This window comes from Larus michahellis, chromosome 7 (genome assembly GCF_964199755.1).
Source record: "Larus michahellis chromosome 7, bLarMic1.1, whole genome shotgun sequence".
In the NCBI taxonomy this organism is placed as follows: domain Eukaryota; kingdom Metazoa; phylum Chordata; class Aves; order Charadriiformes; family Laridae; genus Larus; species Larus michahellis.
This window is the reverse complement of record NC_133902.1, coordinates 30610214-30633752: the sequence shown is the minus strand read 5'-3', so window position 1 is coordinate 30633752 and position 23539 is coordinate 30610214. Positions and strand designations below refer to the sequence as shown.

The 23539-nt window shown below is 42.5% G+C and overlaps 1 protein-coding gene across 1 annotated transcript; it reads left to right on the top strand.

The window, feature by feature from the left end:
• The first annotated feature begins 371 nt into the window (after nt 1-371).
• Nucleotides 372-3244, top strand: CTLA4 (cytotoxic T-lymphocyte associated protein 4). Its single transcript, XM_074593512.1, has 3 exons — nt 372-720; nt 1221-1330; nt 2275-3244. Exons 1-3 carry the CDS (start codon nt 372-374, stop codon nt 2371-2373), a joined length of 558 nt encoding a protein of 185 aa, XP_074449613.1. The 3' UTR covers nt 2374-3244.
• The last annotated feature ends 20295 nt before the right edge of the window (nt 3245-23539 follow it).

Below are 23539 nucleotides of genomic sequence, written 5' to 3'. Positions count from 1 at the left end.
TCAGATTTCAGCTTTACCATATGAAGTCTATTTTTTGTCTTATGTATATTAAAAGGTTTGTGTCAAGGCAAACTGAAGCATTCAGGTCATTGCTCTAGTAAGTGGGCCAAATTACCTATTATTTAAGCAACAAGTAATTGCTGAGATTTATAATATAATTTATAGTAATCAAAGCACTTCATGAGCTTTTAAAAGTGTATTAATGCAGTGCCTCAGAGTCCTTTTTTTGGAAGGGCTTAGCAGCATTTCTAGGAATTACCCATGGATAACAGGAGGTTGTGCAGGTTCCTACTGTGCAGGTTTCAAGTAAATGACTGCAGATCATTTCTTGACAGTTCATTTACCATCATGCTCTTTACTTCCTTACAGTAATGGAAGTGACTCAGCCAGCAATGGTACTGGCCAACAGGCAAGGAGTCGCCAGCTTGGTGTGTAAATACAAGCACATTGGGAATGCAAAGGAAATTCGAGTGACTCTGCTTAAACAGACGGGTGATCAGTTCACTGAAATTTGCGCTTCAACCTACACAACGGAGTTTAAAATGTTCAGTGTGGAAGAGGTCATTCAGTGCCACGTTAGCCCTAGCCGAAACAAAGTGACCCTCACCCTTACTGGCCTGCAAGTTAATGATACGGGTCTTTACATCTGCAAGATGGAGCGGATGTACCCTCCACCCTATTTTATGAACAAGGGAAATGGGACGCATCTCTATGTCATTGGTAAGCCAAGCAGCTTTACAGTACTCTGATATTCCCAGGTTAAGGGAGTTGCTATTACGTCTCAAAGGTCTTTAAAATTCTGTTTGTAAGAGGTGATGCTGAACATTGATTCAAACTCTGAGAATCATGATTAGCTCTTATCCCTTTAAGGTCTCACTGCAGACACCTAAAGCAGGCATATTGATAGCCATGTGATGTATTTAGCAATGTATGGATGTTTGACAGCATAAGCAGTACCATATATTGTACATGTATGTCTAGGCAGTTAGATATGTAATTGCGGAAACAGCCAAGAGTAAGATATATGTTCTTCTATAGATAAAGCATATTTTCATTGGGGGTTGAGTGGGCAAGGACTCAGAGCTCAGTATTATCCTGGGATAGCACATGCTAGAGAAAAGCAATGTGGAGCCTGACTTATTGACTCTACGGGCTTCCTTACAATGTTCATGTGTGACATGATTTTTGTGACATGACTTGTGTGATATCATATGTTTTAGATCCAGAACCTTGTCCAGACACTGCCATATATCTCTGGGTATTAGGAGCTACTGCTTCAGGATTTTTTCTTTACAGTCTCATCATCTCAGCCATTCTCGTGGGCAAAGCGGTAAGTCCCATCAACTCAGCCCCATCCTACCAATAAAACCCCTTCCTGTGATGAGGATAAAGAGAAAGAAATGAGAACAGGGAAGAACACTGGGAACAAACACACTGGGATGTTCCTTTTTACTGGTGCAATGCTGTTACAATAATGCAAAATAAGAGAACTTGCTGGAGCTGCCATTTAGATTTGTGTACAGCTCATTTGTGTTGCCAGAGTACCAGAAAGCAGTTAGCTTACATCAGCTGGACTGACCCTCGGCTTAGGTTTGGATGCTTAAAACAGGTTGGAGTCCCGGGTGCTTCTGGGATCAAAGGCAACAGCCTTCATATATGCTCTGATTTGACAACTGATTCATACAAAATCCCAGGATTTGATTTTTCTTTTTCTCACTGTTCATGTCTGTGCAAACCAAACTCAAAAAGGCTTCCTTGTGCAATTGGGCGGAATTGTAACTTACAGCATTTTTAACCCCACAGCTAGAAATGTCTGCACAAAGGCATGTGAAATGTAAGCCTGGGTTGCCTCTTTCCATGGGGATCTGGAGTACTCAGAGTCTGTTAGAAATAAACCTGATGCCAAAGCTTAAAACCAAACACTATCCCCGTCCCATATTTTAGAATCCACCCTTGTCCCTAGAAGCTAAATGAAACTGTTTGGTACGAACAATCCTAGTTTTGAACCAACACGGAACTCTGCAGCAGGAGCACCTTTGAAGTGCTAAATGAATGGTAGGACTCTATGTTTTTTTGCAAAATGTCCCCTGGAACTCATGATTCTCCCTCAAATGGTGTCAACAGATCTTCTACAAGGAGGGCTGACAGGGGAAGGTGTCTAGAAGACCTTCTACTCAGTAAAGGCAAAACATCCATGAGGTTTCTCTAAAATGTGCTGGACAATGACTACGCTGTGATCACTTGTTTATTTTACTGTCTTCCTCTATTTTATAGATAAAGAGAAGACGATGTCTCACTACTGGGGTCTATGTGAAAATGCCTTCTGAAAAGCTAGAGAAAAAAGTGATTCCATTCCACATCACTGTTAACTGAAACAAGGAAAGAGAAACTGTTTCCTAGCTGGGATGGAGAGTCTGCTAATTCACTTAAGTTAAAGAAATAAAATTAATTGTCTTGTTACAAAGGTGTATGGGAAGAAGAGAGAATATGCTTTGTAACTTCTGTGGTTTGGAGGAGAATAAATAGTTTATGCATTAATATTTCAAGGTTAACCCTCTCACATAAAAATGGCTACACTGGGCCATTGATTCTTTGAATTGTATTGTACCAATATGTAGTCTATCTAATGGTCTATATAGTGTATAGCATTAAGAGATATTGCTGTTGCAGCCGAGCGTCTTACTGTCAAGTTTCACCATGTCTATTGATCAACTGAAATCCAAACACTATTATGACAGAGGCTTGTGTGTCATTGCAAGCCTTAATCCTAGAGGTCTGGGGTGCAGAGGCAGAAGAGCACACTAATGTACAAAGAAATGTTGACTTGTTTCCCTGCATTGCTATTTATTGGTCTCATTTCTGGCATTAGTGCTCTGCGCTTCCACAGAGGCTTCACTGTAGGCTGACAATGATGACATTGCTGCTCTAAAAGCCTGATCTAAGCTCCTTTCACTGGCATTGTGTCCCACTAGTGCTGTGTTGGAGTTAACATTGATGATATCTGAGCCAGTGCTGACAGCTCGGTTGGAGAGAAAGGCTGCCCAGCAGGAGCCCTCTTAGGCTGTTGCTGGGAGGAAGTTCCAGCTCTGCTGGGGCCTTGCATTTTACAAATGCTAAATTAGCATCTATCCAAAAGGCAGAAGTTGCTGTGTTTAACTGAGTCTATTTTCCATGAAAATACCGACAGTGTATAATCTTGTTTATTAGTTATGTACCATTCAATAAAAACCTTGAAGCTTTGCCCAAATTCAAGTTCATTTCTTATTCACCATTCTCAGAAGAAACAGGAAGTGGCTACATGTTAGAAAGCAGTGATGACAAGATGAACCTTTCCCCTCTGACCCGGTGTTTTGCCCTTCTGAGGGAGCCTGTGTGATCATGCCAACACTTACTTTCTCAGCTCTCCTGCTCAGGGGGCCACCATTAAAATCTGTCAAGTCTTCTATTTGTCTAGTTAGAGCTGCTGTGATGTGGTTCAGAGACGCTACCAACCACCTTTTACTTCCAGCAAAATTACTTACTTGCAGAAGGTAGCTGTAACGACTTTGACAGCATCTCCTGTACCTGTTTAAACAAAAAGCCAGTCCTAGTTTCAAATCCTGTTTTCTTTGCACCTCTTTGACACTCTCACTCACTAAATGCTAGCTGACACACAAAGCTGCTAGAGCTTAAAACATTTTCAGCATTCTCAGACACTATCTACTGCTTTGACTCTTTGCTATTAACATTTCACCTTGCAAGCCAAAACCTTGGCAGCACGTGTCTCTGTTTCACATCTGTGAACTCATCTTCTTGGGTCCGTAACTGTGAACCCAAACCCCACAGCCCTCTATGCCATGTTCCTGCAGTGGCAGCAGCTCCCAGAACACCAAACCTTATTGCTCTTTTGGTTCGCTTTTCCCCTCTTTCCCCTTCATCTGGCACCACCTCCAACTGTACAAATAAACATTCACATTCTCAATTTGCCAATGTTTGCAGGCGCTAACTGCTCTCTCAGTGTTGACCTACAATTGTAGTGCATGAAGTAAAAGTAGCATCTGATGACATATCCTTTTTCTGAAGGTGTTTTAGTATTCTGACATCAGTCTGGAATTTTCCCCCTAATTTTTCACTAACCTGGCGTTTTGGGGATAAAAAATGGTAAAAAATCACACATCTGATGTCACTGCAAAATGACTGAATTTCCCCCTATTCAAGTGTAGCCTGCTCAGAGAAATGTGTTCCATGAATGGTAAAAATAGATTTGACCCACACATTCACTGTACGAGCTGTAAAGTCTTCCAATAAATGTACCCTGCCAAAGTAAGAATAATTATCCAGGGCAATTTCTTTCCACCACAGCAAGTAGTAGCTCAGATATCCCCTGAATCATGTGTCTGACTTCTAATCAGGAAGCAACTGTTTCTTCTTTTTCTTTTCCTTGACAATTCCTATACACTTAAGCAATCTAAAAGCAGTTCAAGGCAATTATTTGCTAAGTTTATTCCTCCTGGGTGAAGAGATGTTTTGGACCTGTATCAACAACCTCATGACCTCTGGCCACAGCTGGCTGTGAATCTGTGTCACCGTAGAACCTGTGTATATTCCAGTTCACCTTCATTTCTGGCAGCCAGTTGACCATGGCTAGGCCTTCTGCATCTACCTGGACTAATCCCTCTTAGCACACTAGCATTTCCTTGAGACATTCAGTCTGTAATGACAGGTGAAGAATTCTTCCCTAAATAAGCTGCAGGCTGCTAAATTACCTGAAGAGTGAAGGTTATGGGAAAGCAGAGCAGAAACGATCATCTCACATATGGCAATAGCTATATTTTGTGTTTGCTCTTGCACTTACATAATTCCTGGTATGATGTTTATTAATGATGCTATTGGAAATTATTTTGCTCAAATTCTCTGGCTGTTTTGAACTTCTCTTCACCCTCAGTAGCTACTTTTTCCAATCTTCTCTTATTTCTGCAGTGCTTAATTTTCTCTGGCTTTCCTTACCACTGTAGCAGCCTTCCCTGAGCTAAATGGTACATAAGTACACATTACCATTTTTGTTCTAAGCCAGGTTCCCCTTTTGAATTTTCTGGCAGGGTAATAGGTGCACTCAAATCAGCAGATGTAGCAGTGCATGGCCAAAGTGGGATTTCGGTTCAGATTTTATTGACAATGATACTCTCATAATTTATATCTGGCACTACAGAGATGAGTAGAGCCTAAGTGCCTGCAGAGATGATATTTATACCTATCTCCATATGGTCCAATATCGCAGCTAGTTCTGAAGAGTACAGAGCCCAGACCTCAGGGAATTTCCATTCCCCTGATGTCCTGTGCTGCCCTCCAGGACCTTGAGCTCTCCAAGACGCTTGGAGAGCATCTTGCCATGATCAGCACTCAAAAAAATTTGACATATGCAAGTCAGATATAGTTTTCTGTCAGATCACAGCAATACCAATATGAAAGGTGCAAACTCTAGGTCAGCGCACATCCCAGCAAATGCAATAAGGAGGAAATCCTGACTCTTTCTGGGAAGAATGTGAAAAGCAAAGGTGAAAGGATTTGGTTTCAGAGCTCTGCTCATGAGAACAGGGAATTTAAAAACATAACTGAATATCTTACGTGGACAGCTAAATAATGAGTCCATACTGCTTGGTGAGGTTCAGGAAGAGTCTCTCTTTTGATGTGCCCTTCATCCAGCCAGGAGATACGTCAGTCTGTTTGTGAAAAAGAGATAGTGAGTTTCTGGTTGCACCTGAGTGGGCATTCACATCTGTCCTTGTCTGCATCAAAGACAATGGCATATGCATACACCACCTCCCACCCCCCAATATTCTGCTACCATTTTCATCCACTTTTTTATCTATCTGAACTAGTTTTCTGCTTGCCATTTTTTCAATTATCAGAGTCCTAGCTGATACATAAAAACATGAGACAAAAGTCTCCCATCCGGCTACTCTATGAGAAGGCAATGAGTAGTCCATCATTTTAGCATTAGAGGTTTTCCTGTGAAATACTCAGATTCCCCGAATATCTTAATCTGAACTCTCTATTCAGCCAGGCCTTGAGATCTGCAGGGAAAATTAATTCATCCTGTTTTCCACAGATCTTTACCAAATGAAAAAAAAAATAATCTAGGCTATGCAAGAGCAGAATTCTGTTGATCTATTCCTATCCTTCCTAACCTTCTGACCTTTGTTCAAGATTCCCCTGGGCCTAATTTCTTGTTTTTCAACAACCAATATTTGCATTGCCCAGGTAACTCCTAACTGGTTTGATACAATTCCTGTCTGAGTACTGACTTCAAGCTTCAAAGAATATGAGTACATGTGTGTTGGGCTGAGGTGAGATTTGGAGGCAAAGTACATTGGAAAGTAAGATATAACTGGCTTCTTCCTTTCGCTAGGCAAAAGCTATTGCTGGGGAGTGAGCCCTGGAAAATAACGCAGAAAATGCATCAGCTTTCTGTACGATGGGAACAGTGTGAACCAGGACTAAAGAGCTCTGCCTCTAGGAGAGGCATAAATAGGAATCAGATGATGTAGGCAAGAATAGTTATATCATGAAATCCAAACCAAAGAAGGCTGGCGTATAGCAGATGGTTTTACGCATTACTAAAACCAATTTATTCTTGACACTTGTAAACTACATGCTTGCTTGAACCCATAAATGGTACTTTGAGCTACTTTCTGTCACAGCTAGGCTGTGGGGCCACTACAGTCCCTGGGAGGGTAATGTAAATTTTGAATGCAGGCTTATGGCTGGGGGGGGAGGTGTGGGGAAGAGGTGAAATTCAGAAAATTTTTGAGCTGCAGAGAATGAGGAAAGAATTACAAAAACACAGCACCATACTCTGCTGATCCTGAGCAGATCTGGGCATAATTATTCCTGTACTTCTACACACAGACATCCAACACTTATATGACTTTGTTATCATTTTGTGTGAAGGTTTTTTATGACTGATAAAAGAACAAGCTTATTTAAGGGTACTTTTATATTGTATATCAAAGAGGAATGGTGAGGAGCTGTGGTATGTTTGAGCAAATAGCAGTTACTGATAAAAGATCTTAGTAACTAGGGGAAGGGGATGTCATGGTTTAGCCCCAGCTGAGAGCTGGGACCACACAGCTGCTTGCTCACTCCTCCAGTTCAGATGGGGGAGAGAATCAGAGGAGTAAGAGTGAGAAAAAACTCATGGGTTGAGATAAAGACAGTTTAATAGGTAGAGCAAAAGCCACGCACGCAAGCAAAGCAAAACAAGAAATTCTCTGCTTCCCATCAGCAGGCAGGTGTTCAGCCATCTCCAGGAAAGCAGGGCTCCATCACACATAACAGCTACGTGGGAAGACAAACACCATCACTCTGAATGCCCCCCCCTTCCTTCTTCTCCCCCCATTTTTATGTACTGAGCATGATGTCGCATGGTATGGAATATTCCTTTGGTCAGTTGGCATCAGCTGTCCCGGCTGTATCCCCTCCCAGCTTCTTGTGCCCTCCCAGCCTACTCGCTGGTGGGGCAGTATGAGGAGCAGAAAAGGCCTTGAGAGCTTAGTAACAATAAAACCACCAGTGCATTACCAAAGTATTTCTCATCCCAAATCCAAAACATAGCAGTATACCAACTGCTAATAAAGAAGTTAAATCAATTCCAACTGAAACCATGACAGTGTGGTTGTAAAAATTGTCCCTGAAGTCGGTGTAAAAATTTTTGTTATTTACTAGAAGGACAGAGCAAGGAAGAGTTCAAGCAAGGGACAAAACTTCATTAGGGATCATTAATGATTCCTGCTGACATTACATGGCAAATGCTTCCATGAAGTAGGAGGTTATTAACTACTCAAAATTTCACTATTCTTTCCTTTTTTAACCTTTAAAATGGAGATTTCTTTCTATTTCTATAGTCAGTTGTCTTAACCACAGTCACGCTTTTATATTTTAATGAATTTTTTTTAGTGGTTATGAAGTTACGGTTGAACAAAAAGTTCTCAGTTTCCTCAGTGACAGTTTTTCTTCTTCATTCTCTTCTGGCTGTTGTTTTGAAAAAGTAGTACTTCAAAATGTTCAGTTTGATCTTTTTCATTTGCTGCTCTAGGGTGGGACGTTTCTACACAACAACACTTCTCTTCAAATGTCCACATGATACAAATGAGATCCCAAACTTCTCAAGCTTTTATTCACAGGAGCAGCAACAGGCAAGCTTCCTGCAGCAGAAGCGGTAAGACTGAGGCATTTTCCAATATATTACAAATTGAACATAAAAATATGAAGTCAAAATTAGAATTAAAGAATCTGGATTAATTCTGTTATAGCACAATATTTATGGGCACGAAATTTTCTTGCAAACATGCCATGTTGTCCTTCTTTATTCAGCAGCAGAATTGATAATTAGAAAGCAAATCTTAGTTATTAGCTATAATAAAGCCAGTTCAGTAATTAATGAAATATTGACTGTTCAAAATGAAAAAATAATGTATTGATGGCTCTTTGTTTTCATTACAAACTCTTTACACATAAGGCAGCCATTAGAGTCATCTTTTGTGTCATTGACAGTAACTGTGCAGCTGGAGTTGCCCAGAGTTGTCCTGCCAGAATGCAGGAAAATCATGTCACAATCCTGAGAAACCATATATCAGGCAAGCTGACAGCTATGACTCTGACTAAAAAAATCCATTTTGAGATGTGTTTCTTTCATCATGGGACTGCTTCTGGATCAGTTGTGGGTTTTTTCAACAAAAAGTAAGACCTTGTTTTTAAGGAAAATGGAATTTCTTACATAATTACATGATTCCAATAGGTAGGACTTTAAGAAGACCACCTCCCGTAACAGGATATGTGATACAGCTGGGAGAGCTTGAAACACTGGGTAACATCTCGTTGGACTATGCTGTGTTCTGGTGGGATTTATTGACATTCATGCTCTGCCCTGTGATGCAGCAGGTTGTGTTGAAAGCAGCAGGGTGCTTTGTTCTTCCCACCAGGATCAGTGTCTGGGATGTGGGTTTTCCATGGCAAATGAGCATTAATAAGTGGGACGAGATTGCCATTTACCTGAAAAATACAGGATTGCTGGTTTTACATAAATAAAAATATCTACACTGAGAAAATGCTCCATGCTTCTTTCAAACTAGAAACTGAGTAGCTAGACCCTGAAGACTCCTGGAGTTCAGTACACACAGGCAGTAAATGAATCCTGCTCTACGTGAAATTGTTGACTTACTACACCTTAGTCCTGCTTTTAGAGCTTCTGCTTGGGGATTTGTAGCGTCCTTGAACTAGCTTTTGTGCAAACTTACTTTTCTTTCTTGAACTTACTTTTGTGCAAACTAGAAAGTCTCCCTCCAGACTGTGAGGAGATTGGTATGCACTAACGTCCACAGTACTTAGTGCTGGGCACTTGCATCATCATAAACTGTAAGAAATATCTCAACCTCTTTCCTCCCTGTGAAAATTCTCATTGAAAGTTGGTCTCTGTTGGCCTTCAGCTGCACGGCAGAGACTTCTCTTCATGTGCTGGTGTGTGGGGAAAGCTGAGGTGTCTGAAGTTCTGTAGAAGCTCTGATAAGAATTCTTTTCTTCTTGTACATTTTTTTAGAGTCAGCCTTCTTACCTGCTCGACACAGTCTCTAGTTCCTCCTATTGTCATCTTTTTCCTTCATTTGAACCCAAACAAATACAACAAATAGGTCATTAAAAATAGGCCTTCTCTTCGCCTGCACTAGAAACAGTGTTAGGCGGTACTATGGCAACACAAAACCTGCTCTAATTGATTTGCATCATACAGATAAAAAATTTAGATGCAATGATCTAGACAAAAATTGTAGAAATAGTTGGGGGGGAAACAAGGACCAAAAATAATCTGCATTTGAAACTGTCACCAAACGTGGTATGTTAGCAGTACTTAATCAAGATCAGAAAGCAAAACAGTTCATTTCTCTGTAAGTTATCAAATCCTTCTGGTAAGTGACACTCTGGAAACATTCGATAGCTTCGTAATTGGCTGACTTAATGTTTTACATGCAGGAAAGATGGCTAGAACAGCAGTAATCAGCAGAATAAGTTAGTTTCATAGTTGAGCTTTGGTGAGGTGTTACATCGTGTGGGTAGCATTTATAAGAGCTCTCTCACTTTTAATTCTGTAGCAAAGATGACTGTCTGCTTCACAAATTAATAATATTTTCCTTTCTCTTATAATGCCAAACTAATTCATTATATCATATTTTATTTTATGACTATTTGTCTAGTCCCTTTTTAGAGTACCATCTCATCAAGATGGAACATCTTTTATGTTCTTTTCTCTCTTCGTCTCTCTGCAATAATATAATGCCATTGTAATAATTTTACCAATAGGTTCCAAACTCATGTTACTCCCCCTCCCATATGTAAGCCACAGGCGCATATCCGGTGTAAAAATTCTTCACATTAACGTCATCATTTACACTGTAATTTTCAGATTAACTTCCATTATTGTTTCTCATGGTTTTACTTCAAATTTTATGATTAAGAAAGACCAGGCTTCTGAATATTTTTATGAAATACAGCAATTGCTCTACTACCACTGACCACAAGGAAGTTGTGGTTCTTTCATGGGAGTGGACAAAGTCGCTTCACTCTCAGGTTTCAGGTGCCTCAGTCAGAAATACACCTCAAGCACTAGCTTTATGGTTCCTAAAAGTAGGGCAGCCATGATGCTAAGTGTGGACATGTGTTTCCTTCTTCCTATCTATTTTGGCAAATTTTTGTGTATAGAAAAATTTTAGCAATTTTTTTAGATAGGAAAAAGATAGCTGAGTACTACAGCCTTCAGGCAAGTGGCTCTTCTCATTCCTGTCTCTGGCACTGAGTAGAAAGTCTAACTTTGACCCAAGGAAAGTTTTGTGAAAAAGGGTTTAATTACTGCATGAATGCATGTACGCATGCACGCATGCACACGCACACAGAGTTTTTTAACCAAATGAGCATTCTCTGTATGAAATTTCTGGCCAGTTCTAATTATGTGAAGGTGACTAATAGGACCAGCTCACTCACACTGGAAAGTGGCAGCCATGTACTCGTGCATACTCAAGTGAATAAATTAGGGCAGGAACTAAAGGGAACTCTGCATAATTTGTAAAATGTGTTGATTTGAGATTTTGCTGGGGTATTCTTTTTAAACACTTTACGATTACAAAAATGCCATGGTATCTCTAGTGATCACATATCACCAGAACATCAGTTTCATGTTGAAAGAACTGAAAACAGTATTTCAGCAAAACATGGAAACATTTTCTAGCAACTAGACAGAAACTGGCAGCACTTCATTTTTCAGATAATTTTTAGATTTTATTTCAGACCAGAGTCAAGACAATGTATTTCTGAATAAGTGACAGGGTTTTTTTCAAGAGTTTTTATTATAAATTGGTGTGGGAAGCCTTCAGGAATGCTCAATATAGAGCTATGCATATTTCATATGCATATTTCTATATTACAATATTTCATTGTATATGTTTAATAGATTTAAATCCTAATTCTACGTCCCCACACTACCTGCTTCACATACAACATGTTATTTCCAGCTTCTGCTTTTCAAATTCTTTTGCAGGGACAGCTTTCTGCAATACTTAAACATTTCACTAAACTTTACCCTATTGTTACTATTGTATGATGAGTAAGATTTTGTGATTTATTAATGAGCTTAAAGCCACATGAACGAGCTTTTAGTGTGAGTCTGAGTAATTAGCTACAAGCGTCAATGCTTTTAATCCATATACTGGCCTCCAGGACAATTAAATTCATAGAGTAAAGAAAGGATTAAGTTAAAAGGAAATTGTAAAGATCCAGTTGGGTTCAACTGGCAGCATCTAAAGTTCTATTCGTCCTAATAATGAGTTGAACTTGGAATGACATAATGATGTTAACTACCTATAGAATAAAAAGAATTATATCAGAAAAAAAAGGGTTGACTAGTTATTGAAAAATATTTGTACCTTCATTACCCACTCAAATGTCCTAAATAACACAGATGTTTCTGGTTTTATTGTAAGGTGAGAAAGGAAAATCAACACAATAGTTTCTGCTACATTTGGCCTCGTGTGGATTTAGTGATATTGTAGTTTCATTATCTTTTTTCTTTACAGATTTGACATTCACATACATAATGTCTGCTCTTTTGTAAACTAGACTTATGAGAATAACTAGTTTTAACTTCATTGTCCAATCTGAAAAGGACCTGAAATTTTGACAAGATAAGAAGTTGAGAAAAAAATAATTTTATGTTTGGCAAACATTTTTTTCATTGTAAATTCGATATAGTTAAAGTAAATTTTAAAGTTAAAGACTATGTCAAAGGCGTCAAAGTATTTCATTTTGAAATACCAACATATTTCCTTTTTTTATGAATTTTTCTATACACAAAAATTTGCCAAAATTTTTCTATAGAAAAAAAGGTGGGAAGTGAGATACAGAGATCGCCACTGCCTGATCCCACATCAAAGGCAGGAACATGCCTCAACCACTGACTATCCTAGGAGAGTGCTCACTCTGCACTTTCAGTGGCATTCCTTATTTTTACTGAAAACCTCTAAAAGATTGCGATTTTGCACTGATACAGATTGGGAAATTGTATCTTGAGACTTTGCAAGTCTAATAGTAAAATCGTAATGATTTATTTGTTGTATTAAAGCTCTTTGAGATTGCTAAAGGGGTATGCTTTTAACAACACTGTTGTGTTAGAGCACGGATCAGCAGCAGATGTAGTGATGAGCACTGTGACTCTATGTCTTACAACAGAACTAGGAATCATTGTTTTCAACAATTTTGAGACACTTCAACATCCTTTACTCAGTAGATTTTTATGACAGAAGAAACTGACTGTATAAGGTTCAAGACCAATAAGCATCCTTCTTTCTTATGCAAGAAAGAAGAGTACAATATAAATAAGTACTAATAAAATAGTACCTGCTTTACAATGTCTGCAGGCATGATTCAAGACCAGACACGGCAGGAAGAAAAAAGGTGGGAATGATGCTGAATGACACCGCAGCAGCTATACAAATGGTGATTTCCACCTCTGAATTCCTAGATGGTGAAGTAGAAAGCCCTTCCCCTTCGGTGTTTCTATTGGAAAGGGCGAGTCAGGATGAGATCTTAAACTTACACAGACACATCACTGAGAATGTGAGAATGGCACAATTCAGATTGCCTGGAACAAAGGCATGGAGAAGCATGGGATGGTTGAGGTGGAAAGGCACTTCAGGGATCATCTAGTCCAACTCAACTGCTGAAAGCAGGGTCAGCTGTTGCGCCAGTGTTCGACTACCCTCAATAAAAGAGTTTTCTTATATTTAAATGGAATTTCTTATATTGCTTCTTCTCCTGTCATCGGGCATCACTAAGAAAAGTCTGTCTCTGTCCTCTTTACAACCCCCATCGGGTATTTATACACACTAATAAGATGCCTTCTGAGCATTCCCATCTTGAGCCTAACAGTTCCATCCTCTGTGAAATCAGGAATGGCCCTTGCTTGACTTGGATGTGTAATTAACCAGTCAACCTGTTAGGAAACCAGACATTATTCACTTTAAGCACACAGTCTGCAGGCTGCTCACAGAGTTCTGTGATAATTTTTTTCAAGGCTGCTTGCTTCCTTTGTCTATACTGAGCACATCTGACTGCTCCCACCACTGACTGTGTTCCGGAGACTGTTACATGGGTGGACTGCCTGGCCTCCAATGGAAATAGCAGGTCAGTCAGAGAACCTGCAGCTCTTGACCTACACAGCCACTGCAAAGTAGCACCTTTTTCCTGTGAACCAATAAGCTCATCCAAAAGGCCTTACAATCCTATGAGTTTCAAACAATATGCAGGATATTGCACTTGGGCTTTGATGTTATTTGTCATACCAAATTGCAATTTCCTATCATAGTCAGCAACAATGAGAGTCTAAGAACGTAGCTGAGCCCATAGCAGGTCAGACAAATGATGCGCTCCACCCACTGTCCACTTTCCAATAGTGACCAAGAGCAGATGTCAGGGAAGAGTATAAAACCAAGGAAAGAATGCTAGGAAACCTTCCTAAAATACTCTCCCAGACCTCCCTCATGAGCAGCTCAGGAACTTCAAAGGGTGGTGTCTTTGTATTTAACAACGCCAATGAATTCCTCTTCCATGAATTTATCCTGTCTCTTTTTGAAACCCTGTTGAGTCCAGGTAAAAAGAATGATCAGCTATTCTGTATAACAAAAGAAATGGAAAAACTTGAAAAAAACTCAAATAGCCTTGAAAACAGCAGAAAAACCTAGACAGACAAAAAGTGATATCTGAGCTAGTTTTCAAAGCTTGGAAACAATGAAATGTTTCTTTTCTTAGTGGAAAAATAGTTATGTTTCCATATCAACTAGAATCATTTGTAGCTGTATTATATAAAGCTAATTAAAAAATCACCACTTGCTCCTCTATAAACCACTAACATTAATCACCAAGTTATGAAAATGTAACTAGAAGGAAAGATGCAAATGGCCAAATTAATTTTTTCCCCTTCAACTCTTTTTTTTTCTTCAAGATAAGAGGCACCAAAACAGTCCATCACGCAAGCATTACAGAGCCCTCACTGATGTCACTAGAAAACATAGTGTAACCACAGCAACCCAATGAGAAGTAAAGTGGCAGGTCTGGCATGCTTATTTTTTTTTTTTTTTGTTACAGCTTTTTTCTTATTCAGCACAGAAGGAAAGAAACCAATGGCCTGCAGAGCTAAAAGCCTAAATCAATATAACATGAATCAATGACTTGGTAACTAAAGAATCCTGTATTGTTTATTGCATGTGCAGTAAGACCCCTAGCATAAGAAGTAATACATTTGTACGCTCCCCATCCTACATCCCCAACAAAACAAATGATGCTTAAAAATTTCTGGGCCACAACAGGCACCCCCTAGCATTAGGCACAGAGATAAGTCTTTAAAAAGATCTGGGCTAACCAACAGGAATATAATCACATCCAACAGCACCTTTGAAGAGGTACAAAGCAGCACCTGAAGGGCGCTTTTGTCAAAAGGAGGATAGTTCAACCAACAAAAACAAGCATCAGCTGTGATGCTGATCTCTGTGGTACATACTGAACACAGTTTCATTGCTAACAGCTTCCCAATGGCCGTACCTTGCCTCTGCTGCTGATGCAGTATAGTAGACACACAAGGGATAACGAACTCCTGTGACCGAACAGGGCAGGCAGCAAGAAGAGTTGACTTCGAATTAAAGAGAGAGAGGACATAGGCGTGTCACTTTTCAGTGGTCACCTGAAACAACGGAATGAGCAGATGATCTATAAACAGATCTACAGAGCGAAAATTGAGATTTATTACACCATATTTTCCAGGGCTATCTGATGACACATAGCTCCATTCCTGGCCTGGCAGCAAACCAAGGCAACTCCCAGAAAGAAGGGCATTCCTGAGGAATCCTGAAGTTAGGCTTGGGAACAGTGCTACTATTAGCCCCACACACTAATATAACATTAATGTTTAGCAGCAGTATTAACCCAGTGAGAACAGAGAAACAACAACTTTCCCCTTTTCTGATAGTCATCTAAACGATTCATGAGAGTTTGTAAACCTAAGGGCTGGCTGTACCAGATGGGAACAAAAAAATAGTAGGTCAAATATCTTGCCTCCCAGGTAAGTATCCAACAGCGGGGGCTTAGTGAGGAATGTAACAACAGGAAAAGCATATGGTATTGCTATCCTGAAGGACTCTCATAACCTACAAAAATTTGCAGGTTGAGGACCTTTCTTGGGTTGATATTTTTGTAACTCAGCTGACTAAGATGAAGACACAGAAAACCCAGGATTCTGTACTATCTATACAAACAACATGGACACCTCTATTTCCCCAGCTTCACTACACTGCAGCAGGCTCCAGCAGGCTGCTTAACTTCTCCTCTGGACATGGGTATGCTTTGCTGTGGCTCTGTCAGAATTGCATGAGCCTACAGATGCCAAACTGAAGCAGCACTTTGGCTAGGACAACAAAAGCCCCCTAAGCAAACATTCACTTTTAATGACCAGCAACCACAGAGCTGAGATCAAAGAGACCAAGCGTGAAAAGCCTGTTCTTTAAAGTTTGCCAGCAGTCAGTCATGGGCAAACAGGGAGCTGCGCATTCCTATATGATATGTATACATCTGCCTGGGCCAACTTAATTGTAGTTGGGAACAGCCTAGACCGAGCAGAGCTTACTAAGGTTTTATTTGGAGAACAAGGGTATATTAGTTACTGCAGATCTTGCCTGAATGTAACTAGATACTTCCTGCATTCAGGCTTGCTCTGTGATCCAGTCAAGAGCTAGTTTGAAGATGTTCACCCTGAACTGCATAGTGTACACTAGGACAGCTAACCAAGATGGGAGCTGGGCAGCTGCAGAGCTAGATGCTTTTGCTGCAAGTGCTGTGTCTTGGCCCTATTAACTTTTGTAACTTGCATGCAGTGCAGTTTCTTCTGGTTGCACTCTCAGGGTGAAGTCCCTGATAATCGATCTGATTTGACATGGTAATGTGTGGCTGTGGAGAGCCCTCAAAATGAGGAAGAATGTGGTATCTGGGAGGTCCAGGTTCAGCAATTAAGAAGTTGTGCAACTTATTCTTACAAAGTAGCTATGTCTGTTTCCGAGGAGTGTGGAGGTGCATGGAGGCTGGGAACCTCAGTGAGGAAATCTGGACTCTTTACATGACAAAGGCCAATTCACCAGAATATCCTCTGGTGATCTGTAATGTGATCAATGTGGTTAAAGTGATGTTTTAGAGTAGTCATTTCAATCATTTATGTTCTCTAGAGAATATAGATATCCGATTTCTATTTTTCGCTCATCATCATTCTAAATTTTTACTGCAAATTCTTTTTCGAGTGGTGACAGCATCCAAGCTGGCTGTGAGAGGGGTGCCTAGACCTTACAGTGAGATCCTGAAGAACACCAAAAGCTTTTAAGCTATGCTTCACTGGATTGAAAGTAGTCTAAGACAAATAGCAAACACATCAGAAGGGTTTAAAGACGACTCCCATCCTGTCGCCTGCATTCTTGCAGGCAGGTATTTGTTCCCAGGCTTAATGTTGGTTAAGTCACTCAGTGACTTTCTGGGAGGCAGCAAACTCTACTGTTCTGTCTGGCCTCTCCAAGTCTGCATGAGCCACACACTTACAGTTCCTTCCTGTGATTCCATGGTCTTTTGCATCCAACAGTCCCTTCAACCGTCCCTCAGACACAACATATTCAGCTGCTCACACAAGGATGAAACAACCTTCACACCATGCAAGGGTTTTCCAGCCAAGCCACCCTTCCTGAAGGATGCCAGTCCAACAACCAACCAGAGGCACCATCCACCCCAACGTCTTACGCAGGGGCTAAGTCTTCCCTCTGCACTGGCAGGGCAGACTCCTGCCCAGAACTGCCCTGGGCATCATAATGTAAATGCTCTGCTTGTGCTGCAGAATATGGGTCTGCGGAGCAGATCGGAGAAGAAGATGATGCCTCTGATCACTGGAGCCTCTGTGTGGCTACAGGATCCAGAATTCAGGGTTGCTGTAACAGAACTCATTTTGCTCTGCATTACTGTTGTATCCTGGACGTTGTATCAATGCCATGATAAGGAATTAGTATGATCCTCTTCCTCATTCTTTTAAGGATGTGATGAGAGGTGTGCCCTTATGTGAGAATTTTGTCCTCTCTTCCAATTTAACACACGCAGGCCAGTACCACATACTTCCTTTAACATGTTTTCCACAATAGATGTTTCCAGACCTTGTATGGCCACACAATCCATGCTGACCATGAGTAAGTGTATGTTTTATCTTATCAATTAACTGCTCTGATTTCACCATGAGGGTGGTGAGACACTGGAACAGGTTGCCTAGAGAGGTGGTGGAAGCCCCATCCCTGGTAGTTTTTAAGGCCAGGCTGGATGGGGCTCTGAGCAACCTGATCTAGTGGGAGGTGTCCCTGCTCATGGCAGGGCGGTTGGAACTAGATGATCTTTAAGGTCCCTTACAACCCTAACAACTCTATGATTCTATCAGTATAACTAGAGTCAGTAAATTGTTACTGATCATGTATAAGGACGAACCTTCCAACCTGAAGCCTCTCTGCTCTGGATGTGGGTAATCTTGGATTTTACTAACAAGCCAACCTGGGCTTTGGCTGGAACCAGCAATCCTCACCCACTCCCCTGAGGAGGGGCTGCTAATAATCAGAACGAAACACAGGGACACGAAGAAAGTAGTGGCTTCTATTCAGACTCCTTTGCCTCTTGTTTTCCTGGCCTGCTGGAAAGATTCATTGTTTTTACATCTTGTTCTTGCTCTTCAAATTAGCAAGCACAGACGAACAATGTTCAAATGCCTACACAGAAGACCAAACCTCCTATTCTCAGCTATGACATGTTCAAGTGTCCTAAGCCCTACGAAAACTGCGCTGCCCCTCCAAGTGCAGGCATCGGAGATGGAAACATTGCACTGGTCTCTGCTGCGCAGAGTTCAGAATTTTTTTCTGATGAAAAAACATGCCTTTTATAAAGTTGCCCCACAACAGAGCCGCGCAGCCAGGTCAGGGAGGAGCCTGGCCGGCGCTTACAGCACACCTGGGTTTACTCCACCCGCCTTTGCCGTCGCCGCGGCGAGACCTGCTGCCCCGCCACAGCTCTGCCCCTGCGGCGGCTCTGGGCCTGCGCCAGAAGCATCACCCGGCCGGGGCCGGGGCCGGGGCCGGGGCCGGGGCCGGGGCCGGGGCCGGGGCCGGGGCCGGGGCCGGGGCCGGGGCCGGGGCCGGGCGGCGGAGCGCGGTCCGGCAGCGCCCCCGTGCGGCCTCCCTGCGGCGGCGGCCCGGCCTCGCCCCGCTCCTGCCGCCCCGGGAGACCCGCCCGCAGTTTCCTGCTTCCATCGCGGGCAGCGGCCGTGGCCGCGGGAGGCCTCACGCCCTGCCGGAGCGGCCGCCTCGCGTCCCGCGGCTGAGCGGATCCCGCTGCGCCTCTGTGTGCGCCTGGGCACGGCCCGGTCCAGCAGGAGGGCGGTATGGGTGCTTCTCCCCCGGCTGGGCCCTGCCCAACACCCTCCTGAGATGGGGGGGTTCGCTTTAAGCCAGGGGGCTCCCCTAGCAGAGGCACACGCAGAGCAGGTGTGGTGGGTCACCAGTGGGGCACAGAGGGCTTTCAGCCACGGGCTCTGGAGGCAGTGGGTTGATTGCCCAGGAACCACTGCTCCACCTGCCCCGTGCCCCACTGACCCTCCCCTCATTCCACAGCGCCCAGGTCAGCTCAGTCGGAAAGGCAGCTCTTGGAAGCATCTCCTGCCAAAAGGGAAACAAAGCCTTCGGCGGTCCCTTGCCACGGCAGCACAAGGAGTGACACAGCACTGCAGGGTGACCAGCTTTGGTCGTCTTTGTTCTGGGACCCGTAGGAGGAGTGCGGCTGGACCAAGCCTTGAGCATGACAGAGAGCGATCTCGGTTCTGCAGGTGGGCGCGCTGCCTGCTGTAGCTGTGCTCTGCATGTACAAAGCAGTTTGTTCCCTAGGCAGTAACCTGTGAGATTCTGAATGACAGACACAAAATAGAGGAGACTTAGTTACATGTTTGAGAAAGCTGTGATTTCATTGTTTGTACTCATCCAAATCCACCAAGGCCTGAGCTATCTAAGCCTAGATTCAGTTAGCTGCTAATATCGACAGCAAAGCCTGGCCTGAAAACACTTGAAAGACAGGGTTTTCAAAAGTGTTTCAAGTCAGCTGGGAACAGACAGTGGCTTCTGTGTCCTCAGCCACTTCGGTGTTTCTGCAAGTCCAAGCCAGGGTTGTGCTGCTTCACCTATCCTTGCAATTTTCAGCATGATATTTGATTTACTTCTTATCTGCAAGAATGCATCATAATTTTGGGGGCCATTTCTGTTGGAGAAAGTTCCCCTTTGTTTTACTGTCAATAGAGTGGTAGCAAAAGTTTACCTTTAAAATGTAATCACAACAATGCTGAGATAAAAATCACACCACAAACCCCAAGTACCACCACAGCATGTGGCTCTTTCAGTCCTAACTCTTCCGAGGCAGCTGACCAGGTAACCACATAACAGGAGTCCCCATCCTACTATGAGCTCTGAAACAGTTGGGGTGTGAAAATTTTACAGAATGTGTTTAATTCATCACTGTCACACCCAAAAGACAGTTAATTCAAATCCAAAAGCAGAATAACTTCCATGGACACCCAGTTCATCAGCATGTATCTGTCATGCATTGCTCTGTAAGTGGCAAGACAATAACAGTCTGGGTCCCCAGGTTTGCACTTCATTCAGGTTTTGCATTTTTACTATCCATTCTGGAAGACCTCCCTTCCAAACCTAGATGTAAGAAGCGCTGGTGACAAAGTCCCACTCAGCAGCATGTTGGCCACAGGGGAACTGCAATGGCTTCGGAAGGTATCCTACTCCTTCTGGAGCACTGCCCATGAACCCAGGCTGCTTACGACCCTGGTATTCTCCTAAATACCTCTTGCACACCCAGTCATATGCCACTGAAAGATAACTACTGCTCACAGTCCTCTCCCCAGTACACCTTGAAGGGCAGGAACATGGTTGTTGTCTTTGTTGTTGTTATTCATGATAGCAAACCTTCCACAGCCATCCTGTAGGTCTGCAGCCCCCCCCACCAGCATAGGCACATGACCTTCATTGGTCCATTCCTATCTGTACTCTGTGTCTGGAGAAGTGGTTACGTACCTCTTTACATAACTGTATTGCAGTAGGCACAGGGGCTGGGTCTGCAGAGGCATAGCAGCTCCTGAGACCAGATGGAGACAGTCTTTTGCCTAGATGGCTCTCAGTGCCTTGAGTCAGCCAGTCCAAAACATTAGTCACAGGGTCTAAAGCGGCTTTTGGAATCATAGAATCATAGAATGGTTTGGGTTGGAAGTGACCTTTAAAGGTCATCTAGTCCAACCCTTCTGCAATGAGCAGGGACATCTTCAACTAGATCAGGTTGCTCAGAGCCCCATCCAACCTGACCTTGAATGTTGCCAGGGATGCGGCACCTACCACTGCTCTGGGCAACCTGTTTAGACGGACTGAATTTGCCACTTAGAGCCTGTTGCCTGGATTAATAAATCAATGCCCTTGCCCGTGTTAGATGTGGGCTTAACTCCTTAACATACATGGTTTTTTTCTTTTAGGAAAGTCGATGACAATGAAATATTCTCAAGCATAATCTGAAAAAAAAAAGTGATTCACGGAGTACCTGAACTTGTACCAAGAAGCAAAGCTACACACTCTCACACCCCAAAGGGGACTGTCTCATTAGATCTGCTCTGCAAGGAGGTGTTTACCCTGCTGCTGAGCTGAGCCCTGGTAGCCTCTGCTGGCGTGTTGATGGAGAGAATATTACAGTGTGCCCCAAGGGCCTGTGGGAGACATCAGACCAATATATCAGCAAAGGAGGCATCAGAACAAATGAGGGAGCACATGAGCTGCATTTCAGGCTGAAACCTCTGTATTCTGAATGACTGCAGCTTGTTTACACACCTAATGGGGAGTGATGCAGATGGGAAGTGGGATTTGAAGCCATCACAGAACCTTAAAAATAGCACAGTGAAAGTCATTGTTCCCTTTCTCAATTAAGAGGACGGGAAATGAAAATGCATGAGTGTGGAGGCTTTCTGCTCCAGCCCTGAGGGAATGACCCAGAGTCATGAGAATATAGGCCAGATATTGAAGCAAAGAATGAGAAGCAGCAGGAGACAGCAGAACATAATTTGTGTGGATAGATTGCAGCGGCCTTGGCAGAAAGAATCACAAAACATTTTATTGAGAGATTATTTTATATTGCTGTGGGCAACTGCTCATCATCCACAAGCAGAAGTGGAAAACTGCTGGTGAGACAGAACAAGCTACTTCAATGTAAACACCACCTTTGTTTCACAGCAAACAATGCAGTAGCATTTTGCTAAAATGGACAAGGTGATAACAGTAAGAGTTATGTGATTAAACAGAGCAACGAAAAATATACATTGTGCATCACAGGAAAAATCTGCTGTGAATCAGTCTCCTTAGGGAAGCAGCAAAAATGTTGTTTTCTGAGTTGCCTGGAGTTAGAAGGGAGAAGCATTGAAGATTGCGTGGTAGAGAACACTGATGCATGGACCAAGGAATGAGCAAGCCCATTTCTCTTTGGAACTAGGTCTATCACTGGATGCATTTTTAAAGGCATAAAAATGCCAATAAGGATTTTCCAGGTTGTTAATAGTGATGGTGAGTCAGAAGCGACATGATAGGAGAATAATGAGTTTATCACTGTAGGGTAGTGTTGGGGGTAGGACATGAAGAAAGAATGTGGCTTGGGGGACAGAGAAGCCACATTCCAGACAGGAGTTAACTGCACATGCTGAAGGGTGGCCTCTGCTTGAGGAGAAGGGTAGACAGGGACCGGGGGACAGTCAGGTTAGAGGAGGAAAGAAGTCAGCTCTGAGAGGCGTATGTGGATGAGAGAGTGAAAATCAAGACAAAGAGAAATGAGTGAGGATGGAAAAAGGAAACACGTGTTTGTGAGCAAAAATAGTTGCAGTTATAGGAAGCGTGTTGTGGAAACAGGCTGCTTGTCCCAGGTGGTTAACTGTAACTAACTGTAGTATTTGTAAGAAACATTTCTAAATTGCAGTCACAATGTCTTTGTGAAGTAGATAAGCACTGACAGAGGAGGGAGGCAAAGACAGAAGGATTGAAAGGCAACGGAGGAGTCTCTGTTGGTGTGGGACTAGAAGGTGAGCATCCCTCACACTCGGCCCTGAACTAGGCTTTGTGTGTCTTTGCTTGTGAACATACGCTGTGAGTGCCCCAGGCTCTGCTGGCTTATCATCAAATACACTTGACCACTGAAAGAAATCACTGTCTAGATCAAACTTCAGAGTGCTGCCAAACGTATCCCAAAGTGTACTGTGGGCTGAATCCTTTTGAAGCGAAGGGAGCAGTGTGTTCTAGCAATCCCAAGTGCCAGGTAGCAGAAAAGGAGAAAGCGTAATTCCAGACTTGGGGCTATAAAGACAGGAGAAAGAGAGGACAAATACAAACTGTTTACTGGACAGTGGGACTTGCTCAAATTGTTGTAGTGAGATCTATGTCAACCAAGCTATGCTGGCAGCCATTTTATCCGGGGAAGGAAATAGATATGTTAATCACCTCTGCATTGGTATAACTGGTAAGGTCACAGAGAGGGAGGGAAAAGCAAGTTGCTCCAAAATAACTATATTGGTTAAAAAAAAAATTCTCTATCAAGATCACTTTCCTGGAAAAATGTTTAGATTTTTAAGGAAGACAATACATTTTTGAACCCTAACAATACTGAGTTGTTTTAAAGCATATTTTTACAAAAAGTAGCTAAAACTTTGCTCAAAGGAGTACGTTCCCCTATACCGTTATTGGCCTTCCCAGCCAGTGGGAGGCTTTGTAGGGACTCAGTCTTTGGTGTGTTGTCAGCACGCTGTCCCAAAGGTGTGAGTAGGGGTACTTTACACATGATTCTCTTCCTCCCTTGATTTTGTAGCAGCAGCAGCTCTTTTACTGGCTGT

Coding starts and splice junctions, on each gene's coding strand:
- CTLA4 (XM_074593512.1), top strand. CDS start 372: ATGGAAGTGACTCAGCCAGCAATGGTACTGGCCAACAGGCAAGGAGTC. Junction 721..1,220: donor GACGCATCTCTATGTCATTG/GTAAGCCAAGCA, acceptor CATATGTTTTAG/ATCCAGAACCTTGTCCAGAC. Junction 1,331..2,274: donor CCATTCTCGTGGGCAAAGCG/GTAAGTCCCATC, acceptor TCTATTTTATAG/ATAAAGAGAAGACGATGTCT.